Source organism: Manis javanica, chromosome 11, assembly GCF_040802235.1.
Source record: "Manis javanica isolate MJ-LG chromosome 11, MJ_LKY, whole genome shotgun sequence".
Taxonomy (NCBI): Eukaryota; Metazoa; Chordata; class Mammalia; order Pholidota; family Manidae; genus Manis; species Manis javanica.
Window position 1 is genome coordinate 104,670,686 of NC_133166.1, and position 22,831 is coordinate 104,693,516.

General features: G+C 39.9%; 1 protein-coding gene across 7 annotated transcripts in view; it reads right to left on the minus strand.

Annotated features, from left to right (window-relative positions):
* PPP1R12B (protein phosphatase 1 regulatory subunit 12B) overlaps positions 1 to 22,831 on the minus strand; it is a 222,102-nt gene that overhangs the window by 29,912 nt on the left and 169,359 nt on the right. The window contains exon 1 of one of the 7 annotated variants that reach the window (XM_073217148.1): positions 16,910 to 17,905. The exons of the other annotated variants lie outside the window; for them this stretch is intronic. Coding sequence (XP_073073249.1) covers positions 16,910 to 17,011 — 102 coding nt within the window. The 5' untranslated portion in view covers positions 17,012 to 17,905. Of the gene's footprint in view, positions 1 to 16,909; positions 17,906 to 22,831 lie in introns of those variants that run through there. 7 annotated transcript variants of the gene reach the window in all.

The window sequence follows — 22,831 nt, forward strand, 5'->3', positions numbered from 1 at the left end:
AATCTCACAGTTTGTTGTTTAGCATTTTTTAAAAGCATGTTAATTTGTTTCAATTTTTTATAAAAATGTAGAAGTGATGAGTGATCCAGTAGACAAGACAGTAGACAATTCACCTAGACCCAGATACCAGAGAAAATAGGACTTGCAAGTCAATCCTTGATCTTTCCTCACTGCTTCTAACATTCCCCCAGCTTTTACCTGACAGTTGGAGCTCTCTGGGAGCCTTGGCATTTTATTGTTGCCTTCCAGGGCTGGGCTAGCTGTGTCCTGGGAAGGTCAACCCAACCAATTAGAGGGCAGCATATAAACCTCACAAAACAAGATTCAGATGCAGGACAGGCAACAAAGTGGCTATAATGTAAACAATATCATTCCAAAGAAAAGAGGACACCTGGGATTTCTAAAGGAGATGGTGTTCTCATTGTAACAGAAATCAGTCTAAGAAGAGTATTTTTATAGGCTAGTATAGGATTTAGGGCTCAGTTACCCAGCTTCTGATAAAACAGCTTAGGTTGCTACATCATACTTTCTGACTTTCACTGGGGGAATACCTCTAGAAAGCAGCCTTTTGTTTGGTGTCTTGACATCCTAGATAATCTAGGGTTTGATGAAAAAACGCTGGTTAGATTTGGGGAGAGAAAAGTTTGGGTTTCTTGGGTAAAAGGAGCTGAGTTGCTGGATTGGTGGAGACTTAAGTTCAATTTTTCCTCTTCATCCTGCTGTCACTCAAACTGAGCACAGTTCAGTGTTAACCTGACACTGCTTCTCATTCTAATGAGCTCACTGCCATGCCTTCAGGGAGATACTGAGTGAGTCTGGAGAGTGGGAAAAGCAGAGTGGGAGTCCGCCTAAGTGGTCTCAGGGGACCCTCAGCCGGGAAGGGACGTTATAAGAGAAACAGTACACAGGCTGGGGAAACGGACACTGAAGGTTCTCCCAGAGAAGCCTCTAAGAGGTCAGCCTAGTGGGCAGCAAATAAGGGGAAGTTCTAGAACACAGGGCTTAGGGACCCCAGCCAAATCTGTGATCTTTTGCAAGCTAGGAATGTGGGTTCCTTTTACTTATGTTCTGGGAATGTCCCCATCTTTCTCTGCAAGCTCTCTCTTGAGAGAGCTCAGTTACTCTTTCTCTACTCTTTCAGTAGGGTTTGAATAGCTTATATGGACATGATAACATCATATATTTTAGAAAAGGCATGAGTCTTCTATCCAATTTGCAGGTTAACATACAAATGTATTACATCGTATGCTCTAGTCAAGAATTCTTAGAAGGAACTTCTATAAGTGTTTCAAGACTGTTGATTTAACTTCTACTGAAGACAAATGAATGATGGGCATTAAGATGAGCCTCTCTGGTGTGTCTGAAGCAAATGAAACTGCTAAAAAAGGAATTACTTTCACAGCTTTTTATGGCCCAACTGGGGGCCATAGATATTGTGAATAGCACCCTGAAGCAGAAGAGACTAAAAGCTGCTCAGAAACCAATATGAATACAGAAAACAGAAATAAAAAGAATGATTAGCTAGATAGACCATAGTTTTTAAAATGCTCCAAAACCAGGAAGCAGGCTCTTTCATACCTCTTGAAATTCTCCCATAATAATCTCATTGGTTGGGACCTGTTTCTAATAAAAGAACAGAGTGAAGATGACCATTAATTCAGATGGCAATCTTGGAAAGGGACAGGAGCCAGGCTGGGTTTAATTTGTGAAATGTGCAGGTCTCTCAAAACACCAGAGACTGGCTTAGAAAAATCTCCACAAAAGCTTTTAACTTGAAAGTTATCGGGAGTTCAGAAAGGCACATAATTAAAACCAAACTCTTCTGACCAAGTTTAAAATAAAATTGTGGCTCTAAAAAGCTGGGCCCAAGGGAAAGGAATGAGACCAAATCACATGTCTATTGCCAAGACCGAAACGGGTTTGACTTATGTTCCTTTGGAGTTAGGACCTGACCCCACGAGTGATGGGAAAAAAACTATCTTATTTACATTTACCCCGAAGAGGGACTAAGGAGAAAGAACATTTTCTATCACGTTCTTGTGCACTAGCAGAGCTAGGGGCAACAATCTGAGCTATTTTGGGATGGCCTGCAGAGAACCAGCCTTTCCCTTTGGTTCACAGATGAATGACTGATGATGAACAAGCCAATCATGTAAGTTTGACTGCAGTAGGACCTTTCAGATTTCTAGGGCTACTGCAAACCTAATTGTTGTCTGACTTAATTGAAAAGGAATATAATTTGATAACCTTTTGAGTTTAAGACTTATTCTGTTTTCCTATACATGTCTAAGAAAGACAAAGGTTCTCTAGCCTTCTACCTTCAGGGAAGTCTACTTTCATAACTCAACCAGATGGGGTTCTTGGGAAACTTAAGTCTACAAGTCTCTAGCTTTGAAATGGATCTTTTTGAGTTTATATATACTGGTCCATGAATATATTTAGGAATCCTACACAATTTGGAAATACATGTGGGGGGTGAAATAAAAACTTTCAAGATTTATGAAAAGTAAAAGACAGTGAGGATGAGGCCTATGTCAAGTGTTTTTTTTTTTTAACCACATCTACAAAATTCATTTTTCCTTAATATCATGAAATTTTCACTTGTATCAGTTTTATATTCCTGCCGTAACAAATTACCATAAAACTTAGTGGCTCAAAATGTCCACTTAGTATCTCACAGTTTTGCAGGCCAGAGTCCCAGCATGGCGGTACTGGGTTCCCTGCTCACTTCTCACCAAGCAGAAATCAAGGTGTCTGCTGGGTAGGCTCTTAGCTAGAGGCTCTGGGGAAGAATCTGCTTTTAAGCTCATTCAGGTTGTTGGCAGAATCATTTTCTTGTGGCTGTAGGCCCTAGGTCCCGTTTCCTTACTAGCTGCCAGCTGCCAGTGGCTCACTGTTGGTAGAGGTGCCCTCATTTCTTCTTACAAGGCCCCTTCCATCTTGTGACAGCAAAGGTGCACTGAGCCCTTTCCACACTTCAAATTTCTCTGATTTCCACTTCTGTTGTCAGTGAGGAAGTTCTCTGCTTTTAAGGGTTTCTGTGATTAGATCAGGTATACCTGGAAAAAGTCTCCCTATCTTAAGGCCAGTTGTGCCATATAACATAATCCTGGGAGAACCATCTCATCATGTTTTCGGGCTTCGATATCAGGCCGGGATGTCTCTGGGGAGCCATTTTAGAAATTCCAATTACCGCAAGAATCCCCCTCTAACAAAAAGCATGGTCTGTTCTCAGCAGAAACTTTACAGGCCAGAAGGGAAGGGCATGAAATATTTAATGTATTGAAGGGGGAAAAAAAATCTTCAACCAAGAATCCTCTATCCGGAAAGATTATCATTCAAATTTGAAGGAGAGACTAAACATTTCCCAGATAAATGAAGGCTGAAGGAATTCAAAACCACTAAACTGGCATTACGGGATATGTTAAAGGACTTCTGTAGATGGAAATGTTCCTAAGCTTAAATAGTTTTCAGAAGTAAAAATAAACCCACAGTATGCGTAGTGGACCGATTACTTACCAAGCAAGTACGAAGTTTAAGCAACAAAGGTAGTTAACTACAAACAAATCAGTCAACGGACACACAGGAAGTGCAGATGATGACATCTAATCCATAAAGTGAGAAGAAGGAAGGAGGAAAAAAGAAGTACCTTTAGACTGTGTTTGAAATGCAGTGATCATCAACTTAGTATAGACTGTTACATAGACAGGAAGCTGTCATTTAACCTTATAGCAAACACAAACCTAAAGTCTAAAATAGATACACAAATAATTCAAAAAGAGAAACCCAATTACAGCACTAAAGAAACCCATCACATAATAAGAGAAGAGTATAAGAGAGGTAGAAAGGAACAGAGTGGAACTACAAAAACCAGAAAACAATAAAATGGCAATAAGTACATACCTATCAACAATTACCTTAAATGTAAATGGACTGAATGCACCAATCAAAAGACACCGAGTGGCACAAAGCATAAAGAAACAAGACCATCTGTATGCTGCCTACGAGAGACTCATTTCAGACCCAAAGACATACACAGACTGAAAGTGAAGGGACGGAAAAAGACATTTCATGCAAATAATAGGGAGAGAAAAGCAGGAGTAGCAGTGCTTTTATCACATAAAATAGACTTCAAACAAAGAAAGTAACAAGAGACAAAGAAGGACGTTACATAATGATAAAGGGGTCAGACCAACAAGAGGATAGAACCATTATAAATATCTATTACATACCCGCCATAGGAGCACCTACATATGTAAAACAAACAAAACAAACACTAACAGAATTAAAGGGGTAAATAGACTGCTAGTCATTCATTTTAGGAGACTTTAATGTACCACTCACATCAACAGATCAACCAGACAGAAAATAAATAAGGACACAGAGGCACTGAACAACACATTAGATCAGATGGACTTAACAGGTATCTAGAGAACACTCCATCCAAAAGCAGGATACACATTTTTTCTCAAGGGTACATAGAACATTCTCCAGAATAGATTATATACTAGGCCATAAAAAGTGCCTCAATAAATTAAAAAGATAGAGATTGTATCAAGCAACTTCTCAGACTACAATAGTATGAAACTAGAAATAAATTACATAAAGAAAACAGAGGCCTACACACACAGAGACTAAACAACATGCTTCTAAATCAATGGATCAATGAACAAATCAAAGCACAAACAAGCCAATACATGGAAACAAATGAAAATGAAAATACAATAGTCTAAAATTTGTAGGACACCACAAAAGCAGTTCTAAGAGGGAAGTACATAGAATACAGGCTTACCTCAAGAAACAAGAACAATCCCAAACAAACAATATAAGCTCATCATTAAAGAAACTAGAAAATGAAGAGCAACCAAAACCCAGAGTTAGCAGAAAGATGGACATAATAAAGAGCAAAGCAGAAATAAACATAATAGAGAAGAATAAAATCAATAGAAAAATCATAATAGAAAAAATCAATAAAACTAAGGGCTGGTTCTTTGAGAAAATAAACAAAATACATAACCCCCTAGTCAGACTTACCAAGGAAAAGAGAAAGTACCATATGAAATCAGAACAGAAAAAGGAATAGTCACAATGGATACCACGGAAATACAAAGAGCTGTTAGAGAATTCTATGAAAAATTGTATGCCAATAGATTGGACAACCTAGAAGAAACAGCCAAATTCCTGGAAAAATACAACCTTCCAAGACTGACCCAGGAAGGAACAGAAAATCTGAAGAGACCAATTCCAGCAATGAAATTGAATTGGTAATCAAAAAACTCCCAACAAATAAAAATCCAGGAAGAGATGGATTCACAGCTGAATTCTACCAAACATTTAAAGAAGAGCTAATACCCGTCCTTCTTAAAGTATTCCAAAAGGTAGAAGGGGAGGGAATAGTTCCAACTCATTCTATGAAGCCAGCATCAGTCTAATACCAAAAATCAGACAAAGATACTACAAAAAAAGAATGTTTTAGACCAGTATCTGTGATAAACACAGATGCAAAATCCCCAACAAAATATTAGCAAACTGAACTAAAAAATATCAAAAGGATCATCCATCACAACCAAGTGGGACTCACTCCAGGGATGCAAAGATGGTATAATATTCAGAAATCAATAAATATCATTAACCACATTAACAAAAAAGGAGGATAAAAACCACATATTCATCTCAATAGATGCTGAAAAGGCATTTGACAAACTTTAACATCTATTCATGATAAAAACTCTCAACAAAATGGATATAAGGGCATGTACCTCAACATAATAAAGGCCGTATACAGCAAACCCACAGCTAACATCATATTCAATAGCAAAAAGCTGAAAGCTTTTCCTTTAAGGAACAAGACAAGGATGTCCACTCTCACCACTTTTATCCGACATATTACTGGAGGTCCTAGTAATGGCAGTCAGACAAGATAAAGAGATAAGAGGCATTCAAATTGGTAAAGAAGAAGTTTAACTGTCAATATTTGTAGGTGACATGATATTATATACAGAAAACTCTAAGGGCTCCACCAAAAAACTATTAGAACTAATAACTGGGTTCAGCAAAGCTGCAGGATACAAAATTAATACACAAAAATCTGTTGCATTCCTATATACTATCAGTGAGCTAGCAGAATGAGAAATCAGGAAAACAATTCCATTTACAATTGCCTCAAAAGAATAAAACACCTAGGAATAAACCTAACCAACGAGGTGAAAGACCTGTATTTTGAAACCTACAACTCATGAGAGAAATTAAAAAAGACACAAAGAAATGGAAATCTATCCTGTGCTCATGGATAGGAAGAATTAATATTGTCAAAATGGCCATACTGCCCAGTGCAATTTACAGATTCAATGCAATCTCTATCAAACTACCAATAGCATTTTTCAATGAAATAAAGCAACTAATTCAAAAATTCATATGGAACCACAAAAGACCCTGAATAGCCAAAGCAATCCTGAGAAAGAAGAACAAAGCTGGGGGCATTATACTCCCTGACTGCAAGTTATATTACAAAGGTCCAGTAATCAAAACAGTATGGCATAAGAACAGAAGTATAGATCAATGGAATGGAATAGAAAGCCCAGATATAAACCTGCACATATATGGTCTATTAATGTACAACAGAGTAGCCATGAATATACAATGGGGAAAAGACAGCCTCTTCAACAACTGGTGTTGGGAAAACTGGACTGTTACATGTAAGAGAATGAAACTGGATTACTGTATAACTCCACATACAAAAGTAAATTTGAAGCGGATCAAAGACCTAAATGTAAGCCATGAAACCATAAAAGTCTTAGAAGAACGTAAGTATAAGTATGATTAATTTTTTCCTGGACACATCTCCCTGGGCATGGGAAACAAAATCAGAATGAACAAGTGGGACTACATCAAACTAAAAAACTTCTGTACAGCAAAGGACACCATCAGCAGACAAAGAGGCAGCCCACAGTATGGGAGAATATATATTTTAAGTGATTAATCTAATAAGGGGTTAACATCCAAAATACATAAAGAATTCATACACCTCAACACCAAAAAAACAAAAAACCCAATTAAAAAATGAGTAGAGGACCTAAACAGGTATTTTTCCAGAGATGAAATACTGATGGCCAACAGGCACATGAAGAGATGCTCCACATGGCTAATCATCAGGGAAATGGAAATCAAAACCACAGTGAGATACCACCTCACACCAGTTAGAACGGCCACTATCTGGAAGGCAAGAAACCACAAGTGTTGGCAGGGACATGGAGAAATGGGAGCCCCTACACTGCTGGTGGGAATGGGAACTGGTGCAGCCACTGTGGAAAGCAGTATGGAGGGTCCTCAAAAACTAAAAATAGGAATACCATATGACCCAGTAATTCCACTTTGGGGAATTTACCCAAGGAAAACAAAATCCCCGATTTATATGCATCCTGATTTATTGTCAGATTATTCACAATGGCCAAGACATGGAAGCAAACAAAGTGTTCAATGGATGAAGAAGAGGTGGTCCATATCCATAATGGAGTATTATTCAGCCATGAAAAAAGAAATCCTGCTATTTTCAACAACACGGATGGATCTAGAGGGTATTATGCTCACTGAAATAAGCCAAGTGGAGAAAGAAAAATGCCATGTGATTTCTCTTATTTGTGGACTATAAAAACAAAGCAAAACAGAAGGAATAAAACTGCAGTAGATAGACTCATAGACATTGAGAAGTGACTGATGGTTACCACAGGGGAGGAGTTGGGGTGGGTGGGTGCAGAGAGTGAAGGGGATAAAGGGGCACAAAAATTCTCAATCATAATATAAGTTGGCGGCAGAGATGGTAATTCAGCATGGAGAATATAGCCAATGGTTCTGTAACATCTTCCTGTGTTGACAGATAGTAACTGCACTAGTGGGGGTAACAATTTAGTAATATGGGTAACAAACCACTGTGCTGTATATTTGAAACCAATATAAGATTGTATATCAATGACACTTCAATAAAAAAAAACATGGTCTAGTTTTTCTAAAACATCCTCAAAATAAGAAGTATCCACAGTATGAGTATACGGCCGATCAGGGGCAGCGGGATGATCACACACATTCAGAACTGGAATAATGTTGAAAGTATTGACTTATGTTGGGAAAAACTGTGCATCCACGCGAGTAGGCCTATGTGTGTGAGAGCATACTGCCAAGCAAAATTTAGTTTTAAAGTATTAAAATTACATATAACTTCATCATATTATACTCATTGATTTGTCTTTAGTATTTAGTTAATACATAAGGAACAAAAAACCAACAGGAAAGTCAAGAAATATAGTACTCAGTTTATATTTCTGAAACATCTCATTGCTAGATTGAGACTACCCTAGAATCTGGTATTGCATGTAATGTCACCTGACATATTCTAGTACCTCTTCTCAATATATTTGAAAAGATAAACAATTGTTTATTAAATTTTAGAAGTAGACTCATCTATTGTAATATCCATAGACCATGTTACCTAAAATACAGCTCTTATTTTCTATGCAGGGCTGTATCTGTTCTTTGTGGATATTCCCAGCTTCTAAGCAATTTCTAGATTTTTTTGGAACTCACAAAACATACTTATTGTAGAAGGAAATAAATGACTATACTAAGGCCTCCCTAAGACATCTAAGGCAAGCCATTTTATATTTAAAGATAATTTATTAACTCTTACGATCCATCAATACATATGCAGACTGAGGCACATGCTCTGTCCAGCGTCGCACATGCCGCACGCCATCTATGATGAGAAGACCGAGAAGAACGAGTAGCTCCAAACCTGTGGTTCTAACACATGGGTCACGTTTTTTACATTTAACATATATTTTTACTTTCCCCAAAGCTCAGAGTTTCTTCCTAAATTATTCTGTGAACTTTCCCTCCTTTAAAATAGGTTTTACTGTCACCATCTTTCTTTTCAAAATGGATTTAGTAGTCAGGGATGTCAGCAACAATTCAGGAGCTATTGGATGGAGACACAGCAGCTTCACTGGATTGATTATACAGCTTACTGGCGAAGTTGGAGCCTGGCTGCTGGCTCCAGCATTCACTTGTTATGTGATCTTAGATAATTATTTCTCTCTGCCTCAATGTCCTCATTGGTAAAATGGGGGAAACAGTACTGGCTGTATAAGATTATAAAAAACACTAAATGAGACAACAAATCTAAGTGCTCAGTATAGCACCTGGCATATAGTAAATGTGCTACAGATATTAGCTACTGATATTACTACAGATTTCTCTGTTTTTCAATCTCTCTCCTCTCCCTCTTTAGTCCTTTGGCTCTGCCATTGCTTGGTGGCTCAAGAGGAATAAGCTCAAACAAATTCCTTGGCACTCAAGTAAAGAAAGGGTTTTGATTATTTGTAGATTTTAATTACCCAGGTTAATTCCTATTTATCTTTCCTAACCTACAGACATTGAGGGTTGTTATTTTACTGCCTCTATAGTTATACTCTCTGCCAAATTACCAACCAAATGAAGTTGATTTTGGAAACCAATACAATGATGTGACAACTCCTATTTGAAAATGTTGCTTTCATAATGAACCATGAAGATGTGAAAGTCCACACACACTTTTAGTACCTTGATCTAATCTCTCCCTGGTAGAACTCCCTACATCGTGTAACCAAAGAAGGCTGCCAAGTTTGGGACTGTGATGAGAATTAAGACCCCAGTTGTGGATAACCACCACCCACTGCATAATAAACAACTTAAGAACAAAACTAAAAGGGGCTGAAAAAGAATAAAAGGCAGGTGAAAGCCAATTCCAGTCGTTGCCCTTTAGTCTTCTACTATAATTGTCAGCGCACCCAAGCATTATGAGATTGAGAAAAAGAAAGAAAAAAGTATTATGAATAATCTCAGAATTTTTTCAGGTTTGAAAAACCATCCCTGGTTGCACAGCTGGCTATGCGAATAAAACTAGAACCCTAAACTCCTAACTCATCTGGCCTTAAACTGACCTCCTACATTTCTGGATTCTTTGAGAACTGAAGCTTGTTGCTGTAACATAAAATTGCCTCTAATACCTCTGAGCAGACACGCAAGAGACGTTCTGTCCCCTTCACAAGGTGCCAGTGGCAACAGGACAGGGAGGCCACTGGGAGCGGCAGCGCCCCTCCTACTCGTTGTTATTTCCCCAAGGTTTTATTCTCAGCTTTTTATTCACACTACTCCCTAGACAACCTCAACACTACCATGGCTTAGTCATAAATATCAGTGTTTTCAGCCCATAATTTTCTCCTGAAGTTCAGACCCACTACTTTCTAGATATCACTATCTGAATGTCCCAAAGTACCTCTAACTCAGCATATCTAGAAGCGAAACCACTTCCCCACTCAACGGCCTTTCTGCCTCCTGTGCCAACCATGTTTCATCATGTCATTTTCTACCTAGTCATCTAAACCAGAGACCTTGGAGTCAATCTTGACTCTGCCCTCTCCCAGGCTCATCCCTGTCCCCATTCTATCAATCCCCAAGTCTTGTCAATTCTACCTTCTAAACAGTGGATGCTTCTCTGCCCAGGTCTTTAGGACTTCTCACCTAGAATGCTGCAGTCAAGGCCAACTGACCTTATATTCCCAAGACGCTCCCTCTACAGTCCAGCCTCAGCAGCAACCAGAGATATTTCTCCAATAAGCAATTCTGATTGCAGCAACTTCACCTCAACTTTTCAATCCCTCATCTAAGGGATAACTCCCCAAATCCTTAGAATGATATACTAAGCCCCACGTGACCTGGCCCCTAATGTGTCTCCAGCTTCATTTCCTGTTTTACTCCTAAATCAGTCTTTTATTCCAGCTCTCAAAATAATACTACACTTTCTCACTCATTTTTCCCACCTTTGTAATGCACTGTTTCCTTTTTTAATTTAAGTATAGTTGATATACAATATTATACTGGTTTCAAGTATACAAAATAGTGATTTGACAGTTATCTACATTACTAAATGCTCACTCCACTAGTGTAGTTACTATCTGTCAGAATGGAAAGATGTTACAGAACTATTGACTATATTCTCTAAACTGTACTTTCACTCCCATGACTAATTTATATTATGATTGAGATTTTGTGCCTCTTTATCCCCTTCACCTATTATTTCACCCACTTCCCACCCCTTCCCCCATGGTAATCACTAGTCATTTCATAGTGTCTATAAGTCTATTTCTGTTTAGCTAGTTTTGTTTTATTTTAGATTCCACATATAAGTGAAATCATATGGTATTTGTCTTTCTCCACCTGGCTTATTTCACTTAAAATAATACCCTCTACCTCCACCCATGTTGTCGCAAATGCAAGATTTCTTTCTTCTTTATTACTGAATAATATTCCATTTCACGTACGTATCATCTTCTTTATCCATTCATCTATTGATGGACATTTTGGTTGCTTCCATCTTCGCTATGGTAAATAATGTGGCAATAAACATAGGGGATCAGTGATTCTGTTTTCCTCGAGTAGAATTACTGGGTCATATGGTATTTCTATTTTTAATTTTTTGAGGGACCTCCACACTGCTTTCCATAGAGTCTGGGCCAATTTACGTTCCCACCAACTGCACTGTCTCCTTTTTTGCCCACCTAGCTCCTACTGTTTTTTAAACATCAGACTAATGCATGTCCCACTTGACTGATCTCCCAAAACATAAAAAACCCTATACCTATGTATCTTTTTTAGAAAATTCACCTCCCTTTGTTGTAACTCTTGATTTTCTTTTTTTACCTCTCCACTTAGACTGTCCATTCCTTGAGGGTAGAGGCTATGTCTTTCATTTCTGAATTCCAGTGTCTACTAACTTAGCAAATGCTCATGGAATGTAAACTGTGGGAGGATTTGAAGTAGGGTAGGTGGCTTTGACAAACCTTTATCACAGAACCAGAAAATCAGAGGGCCATGGGCAAGGAAGGGTTTGCATCTTTGCGGACTTGTATCACGTGGGAACTCCAAGAAAGAACTGATGCCTCCGGAACTCCCAGCGCCTCTGTCCAGCGAACCATGACTTCAGGTGCTAACCAGTCAGCTTTACGCAGGACATGTGTTAACGAGTCCACCATCCATCTCGGATTCGTGCAATGGCTCCAAACTGGGAAACTGCTTTCATTTCTGTGGGTTCTACTCCTCTCTCTTAGAAGATTCCTTGGGCTAAAGAATTACTGCTTATTAACTCTTCCTGAGGGCATTAAAAAAAAACCTGATATACAAATGGTTTTAATTAGAGAGAAAAAAATGGGTAACAGATTGCACCCTTAATTAGTGTCATTCACCTAGACAAATGTTCCTCATTCCGTGACAATGGGCTATACAGTGGAGTAAAAAATGAATTCCAGGTTGGTAGCTCCCCGATGCAGTATGAGAGGTGCAAAGGCTGAGATAACACGGTGAAGAACTGCTTGGTGCTTGCCCCAGGAGCGCAGGAAGGGCACACAGAGTGGTTATCAACAGCCTGGAAGGCTAAGGGGCACAACGCTGCCTGTCAACCTAAGTTGCCACGAGAGGCACTCTCATGAAAACAGCTATCCTTTATTACCCAACTGTTTATCACATGTTCTGATTTGTTTGTAGAGCTGGTTACAAAACAAAACACATTAGTTATTTGTTCCCTTTATTTACATTAATGGCTGGGGTGAAAAACATTGAAATCCTTTTATTTTCTGTTGAGACATTAGCCCTGAAGGAGTAGCAATCTAGATTAAATGGAAAAATGCTGCTGATCTTAGTTAAAGATGCATGTCAAATTCTATTATCACAAGTACCAATCAAGTCAATGAAAATCTGTCTGATTAAAAGATTCCCAGGGATTCACTGATGACCCACTCACTTCAAGACTATTCAGTATAATAAATATCACCTAAGCACTACAATTTGGACATTCTTTAGTATTTTGCAATCTTTGGGCCTATACTAAAAAACATTTTGTTAAATTAGCAAATAATAATTCAAGAATATTGACCAATGATTACCTGGTTCTTGCTTTTAGGATTATTTAAAAGTGCTAAACCATTTAAACTGACTAGTTTTTAAGTTAATATAATTTGTAAACTCAAGACCCAGTAACATGTAGACTGATGAAAAAGCAAGAGCTGGAGATGTCTAATATGCTCATAGTTGAGTATTATCATTTTTTTTTAGGTTGGAAAATAATGTCCAAAGCAAGCTTTTCTACAGTTGTTTGAACCTGGCACCTCATGCAGTAGACTAGACTGTGAGAACAGAGGCTAAGTTTTCAAATTCTCATAAATACCTGGTGCGGTTCCCATTAGAAATGAAAGTGAATCTGGAAGTTGTTTTGCTTTCTCTAAGAAATCAGAGATGAACTGTTATTCAGGGAGCGCCCTAATTTTTAGAGACAAAGATGTTGAACTAGTGTGAACCTAATGGGAAAGCCAAAAAACTGTTTACAAAATTATTTCACTATTAAGGGTCAACAGAGACCAAAACAGCAATATTAGGGGCTTACCACTTATAATAGCCATTTTAGTGGGGGGATCAGGATGGACCTGGGATATTTTCCTATGGAAAAGAGGAGTGTATTTGTAAAAAGACATGATTAGTAGTATAATTTTGAGTTCAGAAAATGAAAGATATTATTTTTTGAAATACAAGCTAGAGAAAGTAAACAAAAATCTTGGCTGGTGAAGACACACACTATCTTCTGCATGTAAGTGATCTTTCATTAGGGGGCATATTAATTGCACAATCGCTAGGCAAGCATTAGATTTTTACATTATTAAAAAGGGTCCTAGGTTTACCAAGTACAGGAACACTGAATTACATAATATTAAAAGTAACAGATGTTGGGAGTTTAAAAATAAAGGTATGATAAGATAGTTTGTTTTCTAGTCATTGACAAATCATCCTTTTTCTCAAGTTAAAAATAGTAACTGTTTGAGTTGCTGTTTACAGTTTGCCCATACTGTTTCTTGAACATTTGACTAAGAGCAAGGTGTCCAAAATATTCTCCCCAAGTGAATAGCCATCATTTAAAAATTCCCTTTGAGGACATTTCCTTATATGGAAGCATTTAATATTTAACTCCTCTAGCTATACTAAGAAAGAATCATAAGCTTTTATACTCCAGCCTCAAAATTTCATTTTTCTGTTTTGAAGAATGTCGTCTCCAGAGGGTCCACCTCTAACTCTGTGCAGCCGCAGGTAGAAAATCCTATGCATACAAGCCACAGAGGTTTGGATGCAGAGAGTGAGAGCTGTTCTGCCCCCCACGCTGAGGTGCACACAGACACTCCTGGGCACCCTTACTGCAGAAGGCCCGAGCTCTTCCACCCTAAGAGAAATCTGAAGGCCCTGTAGCCCACAGGATCTCTGGCTTTCTGCGGTCCGTGGTTTTATATGCTCTGGCTGGGATGTGAGAATTAGGGTGGGAGATTGAGTACCTCCTGTCAATTCCCTCCCCTCTGGTCTGTAGACACAGCCATCCACCTTCCTGTATTTTCAGTTTCCCGTGTTCCCATGATATCTGAATATGGGTTCCCACAGCTGCCCAAGTTTTCTTAACTGTCATCTTTGACCCCAGCATGTCCGTGACCTTCAGATACATTTGAGATGTACTCCAGTGTTGATGATGAAGGTGGGTTTTGGAATCAGAGACCTGACTGCTGCTTAGTAGCTGAGGGATGTGAGAAAGCCACTCCTCTTCTTTGCATCTCAGTTTCCTCACATGTAAAATGGGGATTGCAGAACCTGCCTTGCAGGGTGATGGAAGAACAAGTGAGGTAATGAAGGTGAAGAGCCTGGTACATGTTAGGTACTATGGATATGACGCTTGTTTTTACTGATATTAGACTGTTTGGAACACTGCCCCACCTCCATACTCCAGCGATGCCTGTATCACAGAAATGTTAATCCCTATACCTCTTTAAGCAGCGACCAGTAACAACCAGGCCTCAGAAAGCATATAAGCACACCACCACCACCACCACACTAGTTGTTAAAGGCACCTAAAACCAGTTTCTAAAAGAGCACCCTCCTTAGAACATGAGAGGAAACTAGGCTATAGGAGAATCTTAGTAGATAAATCTTAGTTTTATAACCTTTTCTAGTGTCAACAGCATGCAAATTAGTCTTACATTTTGTGCCTCTTTAGGCACCACTACAGTACAATCTCGAGCCCTGTGGACACTGGAAGTTGGTTAGAATAAGCTGATGCTCCTGTGGGAATCCACACCACTGACCACCAGAACTGGGAAGCAGCCTCTCATTAAAACCATCCGCGTTTGGGTTTCCTGTAATCCGAATTCTCAAGTTCTCTCCCACTGTGACCTCTGTCTAAGAGGTCAGAGACGGGGAGGGGGTGGGGTGGAGCGGGGGTGGGAAGAGTGGATGGCAGCTGTTAGGACGGAAACAAGCAAACAGTACTCACTCTGGGGGGGGAAATGCCTTCAGGCAGAATGGGAACGGTGGGGGTCTCACCAGACAGATCTTGCTGACTGCTCCCCAGGTGTCCCACGTGCCCTGAGAACTGTGGGTACGGCAAATGCTAACAGGGGGTCCTTTCCACCAGAAGGTATGACTGCATATGATAAGAGGGAAGGGAATAGAGGGAAACAGCGACTGAAGTGAAAGTACTCCACTCCGTGGACCTCCATTGGTTGGCAGTCACCAAAAAATACCCAGCAGCTGCTGCTAGGGGCGGCCTTCTGCGGCTCCTCAGGTAAGGAAGGCACCGGCCTGAGCTGAAGAAATGCCCCCAGAACTCGGTGACTGCGGACATACACTGTCCTCTCACAAAAGGCCCTCTTCGCCCTCTCACAAAAACAACTTGCAAATGACACAGCTTTACAACAAAACCCTTTTGGTACTCCGGTAACTGAACATCCCTGGCTCATGTCCTAGACCAACATGCCACATACCAAATTCCACCCCATGGTACTTTACACTATGAGAACGCCACTGAAAATGAAAGTAAAGTGACATAAAAGAAATGTGATGGTCTATTCAGGTGTCTTGCAGATTCTGTCCCCACAGCTCCCCAAGTAAGGAAGCTGTGACTGCCCCTCTCCCTTCTCTGTACACCCGGTGTAGCACAGTCTTGTGTTCCCTAACAAGGAGCTGCCCGTCTACTACCTAATATGCCCACTGGGGCTTCTCATCACTTGCTATTGGTAGCACTTCCTGCTTCTGTCTGCTTCCTACAGGGGAAGACACCAAATCAAGTGCAAATGCCCAGATGCAAATCACTTCATCAGAAACACTGATAAAACGGAGGAAAGTCTCCAATGGGTTTGCCTGGGTCATCACCAACACTTCCTACAGCTGGCTGCCAAAAGCCAGTTATTTCTTTGACTTTTTAAGCACGAAATTTCCTGATGGTAACTGAGGAATAAAACTCCAAGTGTCCACAACTCCCTGGCCATTTAGTGTTTTCTCTCTATCACTCACAGGCACACAGAGGCAAAGGGCATACTCTCATACCCTCGCCTCCACAAGCGTATGTGTGGAGCTTGTACATAATTGAAGTTTAATGTATATAGTTTCTTGGCCATTTGGAAGCTTTTTCTCTTGAAACATAGTATTAATCCATAAAACACAGGAAAGAGCAACCAGATATAGCTACAGAAATTAAGAAAAGCCCCAAAAGATATAGTGACAAGGACTCTAAAATCTTACTGTCGAGCAGTTTACAACTGACAGATAAAAGCTAAAAGACAGAAACTGTAGTCTGACATATTTAAGTCTGCTTTTACTTAAGACTACATTAAGTATTATGAACCGTAACCTCTTGCAGAGCAGCTAACAGGGTCTTACAAATTTTCTATTTTTCCTTTACTGATTCCCATATGCTCTGAAATGCCTTTGCTCTAAACCTAACTCCCCAAGTTTTATACATATAAATCTCCACCATTGACACAACTATGAACATACGTAAATAAAAAATGCTGCTTACTCGGAATGTCTTGGCAGTCGGGGAGGGAGATGCTGGGGGAGAATCAGACTGAGATTTCCTATTCCGAGTGAATTCTTTACTTCGGGTATATAAAGAGGACATGGTTCCTCAAGATGCAGACAGACACTCAACCACTGGATTCTTCACGCAAAGCTGGAAAACTGCCCTTGTAGGTTACCCTCACAGCAATCTCCTTTGGAGTGGATGCAAGAAGACTTTGGATAGAACTAAACAAAGGATAAAAGCCACCCTGTAAATTACAGTCTTGAGCTCTGAACCAGTCCACAGTCAGACAGAGTCTGAGAGGCGTGTTCCATCAATACTTTCAACTCAGCTTCGATCACAGGTGCTCAGGACTGTCAGCTTTCGGTGGAGGGTACTGTGCTGAGCCACACCTTTTATGCCTAGTTTCAGTCCTTGATTCTCCCAAAAGGACACTTCTTACTGAGACTTGTAACTCAAAACCTGAGTCTAGGCTCCCGATGACACCAGATTAAATCCCAGAGGAAAGACGACCTTGGATTCTGCCGGAGATGAGACTGGGAACAACTACCGTCACTTCATCCAGAGGAAGAAAGACAAATCCTCTGGAGGTCATGCTGTCTTCCCTTAGCTTGACTCCACTGGGCTGGAAGGGGTTTGGAACCTCCGTAATAAATGCAGGTTAAACAACTCAGAAAAACAAAAAACAAAAAACACAAGTAAGGAACCAAGAGTCTATGAGAAGGAAGCAGTCTGAGGAAGCCAAGTTTCCCCGAGTCCTCCCAGACAAAGCTGCTTTTACATATAAACACTCACAGGCACACACACATCTTTTCCCCTCCCCTCTTCTATTTTCTGACATTCCAAATCCCTGTTCGCCCAGCCAGGAATGCTGGAGAGGGGCCAGGGGCAAAGATTCACTTTCAACTGAGAATTTGGGTTGCCACTTGGAGGAGGAAAAGAAAGCCTGCCAGCTTCTAGGAATAAAGGGAGGCTCTTGGGGGACATGCTCAGGGGCAAAACCCACAAACCTGCTGGTGTCACTTCCTCAGCTAGAGCAGGCAGCAGCCTCAAAGGCTGGCTTCTCCGAGAACGCTAAATATGAGAATGGCGGCTTTTCAACTTCTGGATTTCTTAAGTAACAAAGCCCAGACACACACATCAGTCAAAGCACCTTCAGGCCCTCTGTGTTCAATTTTAATGACATGTCATTCCTGCTGCGCTGCGAGGAAGTCCAGCAAACTGAAACTTCAGCCCACGGCAGAGGAAGCGCTCTGAACATTAGAGATCTTAATGGCTGGATCTCTCAAGTATACGGCTTACCAGAGTTTTCTAAAATGCCATAATCAGAGAAGATCAAGATAGGTAAGGGGAAAGAAGGGTCAGAAATGCAAAGAGGAAAAAGAGATAGTGGGGAAATACAAGACTACATGACTGAGCTACTCACAGGGAAAATGAAGAGTTAAACAAAAAAGGAATTTACTTGCTTGATGTTGAAGGATTTTGGATTTGGCCTTGAAACATCTCAAATTTAATCTTTCGCACTCTGTTTTCACCATTAACCTATCCAACATTTCTAGGCCAAATGCTTTCTAAAACAGTGCGTTTTATCCCCAAAGTAACAACTCACTTCTCTCCAGACTCTTGGAAACTCTATCTTGCCCTCTATTTTCCCACATAAAATTTATATACTTTTTCCTTAAAATCTTCCAGCATGCCACCCTTTACCCTCAAATTGTCTTGATATCTTCTTTATTCTTATGACCAATTTTGTGAGTAAATCAAGGGAAGTGACCAACTGCTTGGGGGTTGGTGTGAGGAATACCGGTTGAAAAGTTTATAAAGAGGTCCTGATTCGCTCCCAATCTAAAAAATGTCTTAAGATGGATCAATTCTACCACAATTGTGTCTAAAAGGCCAGTTATCTAGGGAATTCAGATCTGTATGTTTTACATTTTATATCCTGCTTCTATAGTTAATCCCACCTGACATAAGAACGAGTTTTTCTCTATTTACTTCACTTAGAAAAGAGTTCTGATGTGAACCTAAATAGTAATATCCCCTTAGCAAGCATGCCTGGCTAGGAAAGGATTAGTGGAGGGATATTTTTTCAGTATCCAGAATGAAAGTCATCAGGTTACACTAGTCCTTAAGGAGACAGCAAGATCAATTCTGATCAGCCAGTGTCCTGACCTGTTTCTGGAAGGTTTGTACAGAGATTTCATTTCTCACTGTCACCTGAAGAGGGAATGTAAAGCTGTTACTCCTCTTTGTCTCTTTTCATGTCTATCTTATGTTTACTGCTAGGCAGTACTAACAATAGCAAACTTTCATATTTTATGAAGTGTTTTAACATATATTATCTCACTTGATCCTCTGAACCATGCTCAAAAGTCCATTACTATTACTTTACAGATGAGGAAACTAAAGTTCTGAAAGGCTAAATGACTTGGCAAAGACACACAAAGGTAACGGGGAGCAAACACAGCTGCCTAAGGAATAAGCTTTGCTTGATTGAGACAAACTTTTAAACGATCTGAAAAGATCAACCAGTTCAAATCTCTCAAGATTCTGGGTATCTGAAACATACCCGTAATGTCCAGAAACATAGCAACAGAGATAAATCTCCAGAAAGTTAAATCTAAGCACTTTCTTTTGTTCACTTGTTCTTTCATATATTTAATTTTTTCTTATCCAACAAGCACTTATTGTTTACTTTCTTACACAAAAGACATTAACTCCCCTGTGAACATGGAAGTACCCTTCACATCCTGGTGAAAATAAAAACGGAATGGAGATATTCTTGGTCACAGCCTTGGCCTCTCAGTTAGGCAGATACAATCTAGTTTCCAGGCAGTGCACCACATTTCCAGGACCATTCCCAATTTTAATGACATGTCAGTCTACATTTTTGTCCACACTGGCCCATCATAAATTATAACATTCTGATCTAGGGCATACACATCACAACTCAGAGGGCTGCTTAAATAGATGGGTTTTCTGCTCAAAGACAACTAGCATGAAGGAAGACCAGAACGTAAGAATGAATCACCCTGCTCTTTTCTTCCCCAAGAGGATTCAGTCTATTCTTCCTCAAATGCAGGTGCCATAACCAAGGAGCCTGGCAAAGGAACACTTCAGAAACAGACTTCCATAGGATGAGCTATGCATACAGCCACTTGTTAGAAAATAATTTATTACAGACAGGCAGAAGAGAATGTGCAATTCATCTGTCTTATTTCTCCAAGGTAAGATAGAGAAAGAAAGTTCGTTAACTTTAATAGATTGTTATAACTTAATTAAGAGTCTCAGGTAGTCAGCTCAACAGTCTCCAACAAATATAAAATCTATCAAATAAAGGGGCTCCATGTGTTTAATTTGTCTTTGAGCTGGTACACATCAACTGTGTGAGCAAGCCAATTAAATCCCCCATCCTGTGAATCTTGATCATCAACTTAAATTTGCAAAGTGGTCTTCTAGTGGAATCTTCTTAGGAGAAGAAATTTATGGGCCAGTTGAATAATTTCTAGCTATTCTTCTTATATTTTAAGACAAAATTAAATGCTATGGTATAAGAGTGATGATATTGAGTAAAATGCCCTCCAGTGATGATTCCCAACATACCACCGTGCTACACCTTTGGTCTGGGAAGTGTGTGGGATTTGAGGTCAGATCAAGGGTTGAAAGGCAGACCCCTGCTTAAAGTGTCTGAAATGATCAAGTTCCTCAACCTCACTGAATCTTATTTGGCTCAGTTCAAAGATGGTGATAATAATGCCTACCTTGCAGTTATTACATGGCTTAGGACTAATATATATATTCACACAGTGCCTAGCATATTGTCATGCGCAGTACAGGGTAGTTACACAAAAAGTGCTTGATCAATATGCATGTGCATTTAGAATATATAAATATAAGGATCTAAATGAAAATCTGAAGCAAAGAAGTCAGATGTACTCATTTTCCTTGTGGTTATGTAAAAGGTTACTGAAAGAGATCATAGAATCTCCTTTTTAAATGATTTAGGAAAAAACCTATTTTCCTTCCTTCCTCCTTCCCAGACTTTCTTGGAAGGCAGTGTCTTGGTATAAGGGAAGGGTAGAATAATGAGGCGGAAACCTGGGCTATTGAGAGGATCAGTTTTATACAGTGAGATTGAGCAACTATGCAGACACATTGAGGATAATGGGAGCTACTTTTCTTCCTGTTGGAGAAGGCAGGTAAAATAAGAAAAAAGAGGAAGCTAGAACTTCTGCAGTGATGGCACGCAGGCATTGAAGGGCAGTGCGAACTGATGATTTTCAAGATACAGTTGGCCCTTGAGCAACATGAGTTTGAACATATGAGCCTATTTACAGCAGATTCTTTTTAATAAATATACTGGAACATTTTTGAAATCTGAAAAAACCATTTTCTTTTCTTTAGCTTACTTTATTTTAAAAATATTGTATATGATACATATCACATACAAAATACGGTTAATCAACTATGTTACTGGTAAGGCTTTCGGTCAACAGCAGGTTATTAGTAAATTTTGGGGGAGTCAAAAGTTACACACAGATTTTCAACTGGGCAGGGGAATCAGTGCCTAAATCCCTGTGTTGTTCAAGGGTCAAGTGTATACATACATAAATGACTAAAGATGTGTGTGTGCATGTGTGGATGCACACACATGTGTAAGTAAATCCCTCAAAATACGTTTTTCCTAGCTCCGTCCACTGAAAGGCCTGGAAAAGCAACAGCCCAGTAGCATTGTACACAACCAGTGTACAGATCATGGTTCCTAAATGCCTGAAGAAATGGATAATTCCATAACTGTGGCAGGGAAAGAAAGTAAGACTGGGTTTCTTGTTTCAGAGAGGAAGGAAGCACTTAAACAATGATGGGAACGTGACAAATGGACGAGAGACCTTCTTAAAAGCCAAACCTGGGACAATCTGAGCGTCAAAATAAATAATGGTAGTAACAAGCTATAACTCATCAAACAAAATAGGAATCCATGAGCACACACTAATATAAAAACTGAATGAGAAAAGAAATAAGGAGCGAAAGCGCTTCCCTGCAGTAGAATGCCTAATGAATGTAGAGGGTGTGATGAAATTAGAAAAATCACCATTTGGCAAACATCACTTCAAAATCAATCCAAGAATGGAACATTCATGGATGCCAAACCTAGTAGGTAAAAGTAGGATGAAGAACTGGATTTGACATAATCTCAAAGTATCACCTCATAAAATATTTGTGGACCACAAAGGAGGAGAAAGGAACTTTGCTGTGAAGAAAGCTGGCAGACACCATCGCAGTCAAGTGACCAGGGGTCACTGCTACCAGGAGTGGACAAACTGTTAAGGTACAAGGAGAGGAGCCAAGTACCACTTCTGGGACACTGTGCTAAAAAAATGCACAAACTGGGTTTACTTGTGAGGAAACACTGGGCCCAAACTGAGGAACATGCATGGCAGCCCTGTTAGCCTAAAGTCACGGCCATGAAAGCCAAGGAGAGGTCAACCAGGAGGACGGGAGAATCGGGTGTGACGCACGCCCCTGAGGTGGGTCCTTCTGCTTGCTATAAAGGACATGACTGGGACAGGTCGTGAAATCTGAATGTGGTCTCTGGTGAAGGGCACACAGGGGTTCTTGGTATTGTTCTTGAACTATTTCTGTAAATTCGAAATTGCTTCAAAATAAAAAGCTTTAACAAACACACCAGTTCTTTCATCTTACGAGGGTGGGAAAGTGGGGGCAAAAGATGTAACTTCTTAACTCCAAAGACTTTTGAAAGACAGTCTCTCATCACAGACACAATTAAGATTCCATTTGGGTCTGTGGATGGCAGCGGGCAGTCACTTGGGCGGAGGGCACAGTGACGATGGGCCAAGACTCAGCAGTGGCCAGGAACGCATTTCGCGGTTCACAACCAGATTAACAAAAAGCGAGACA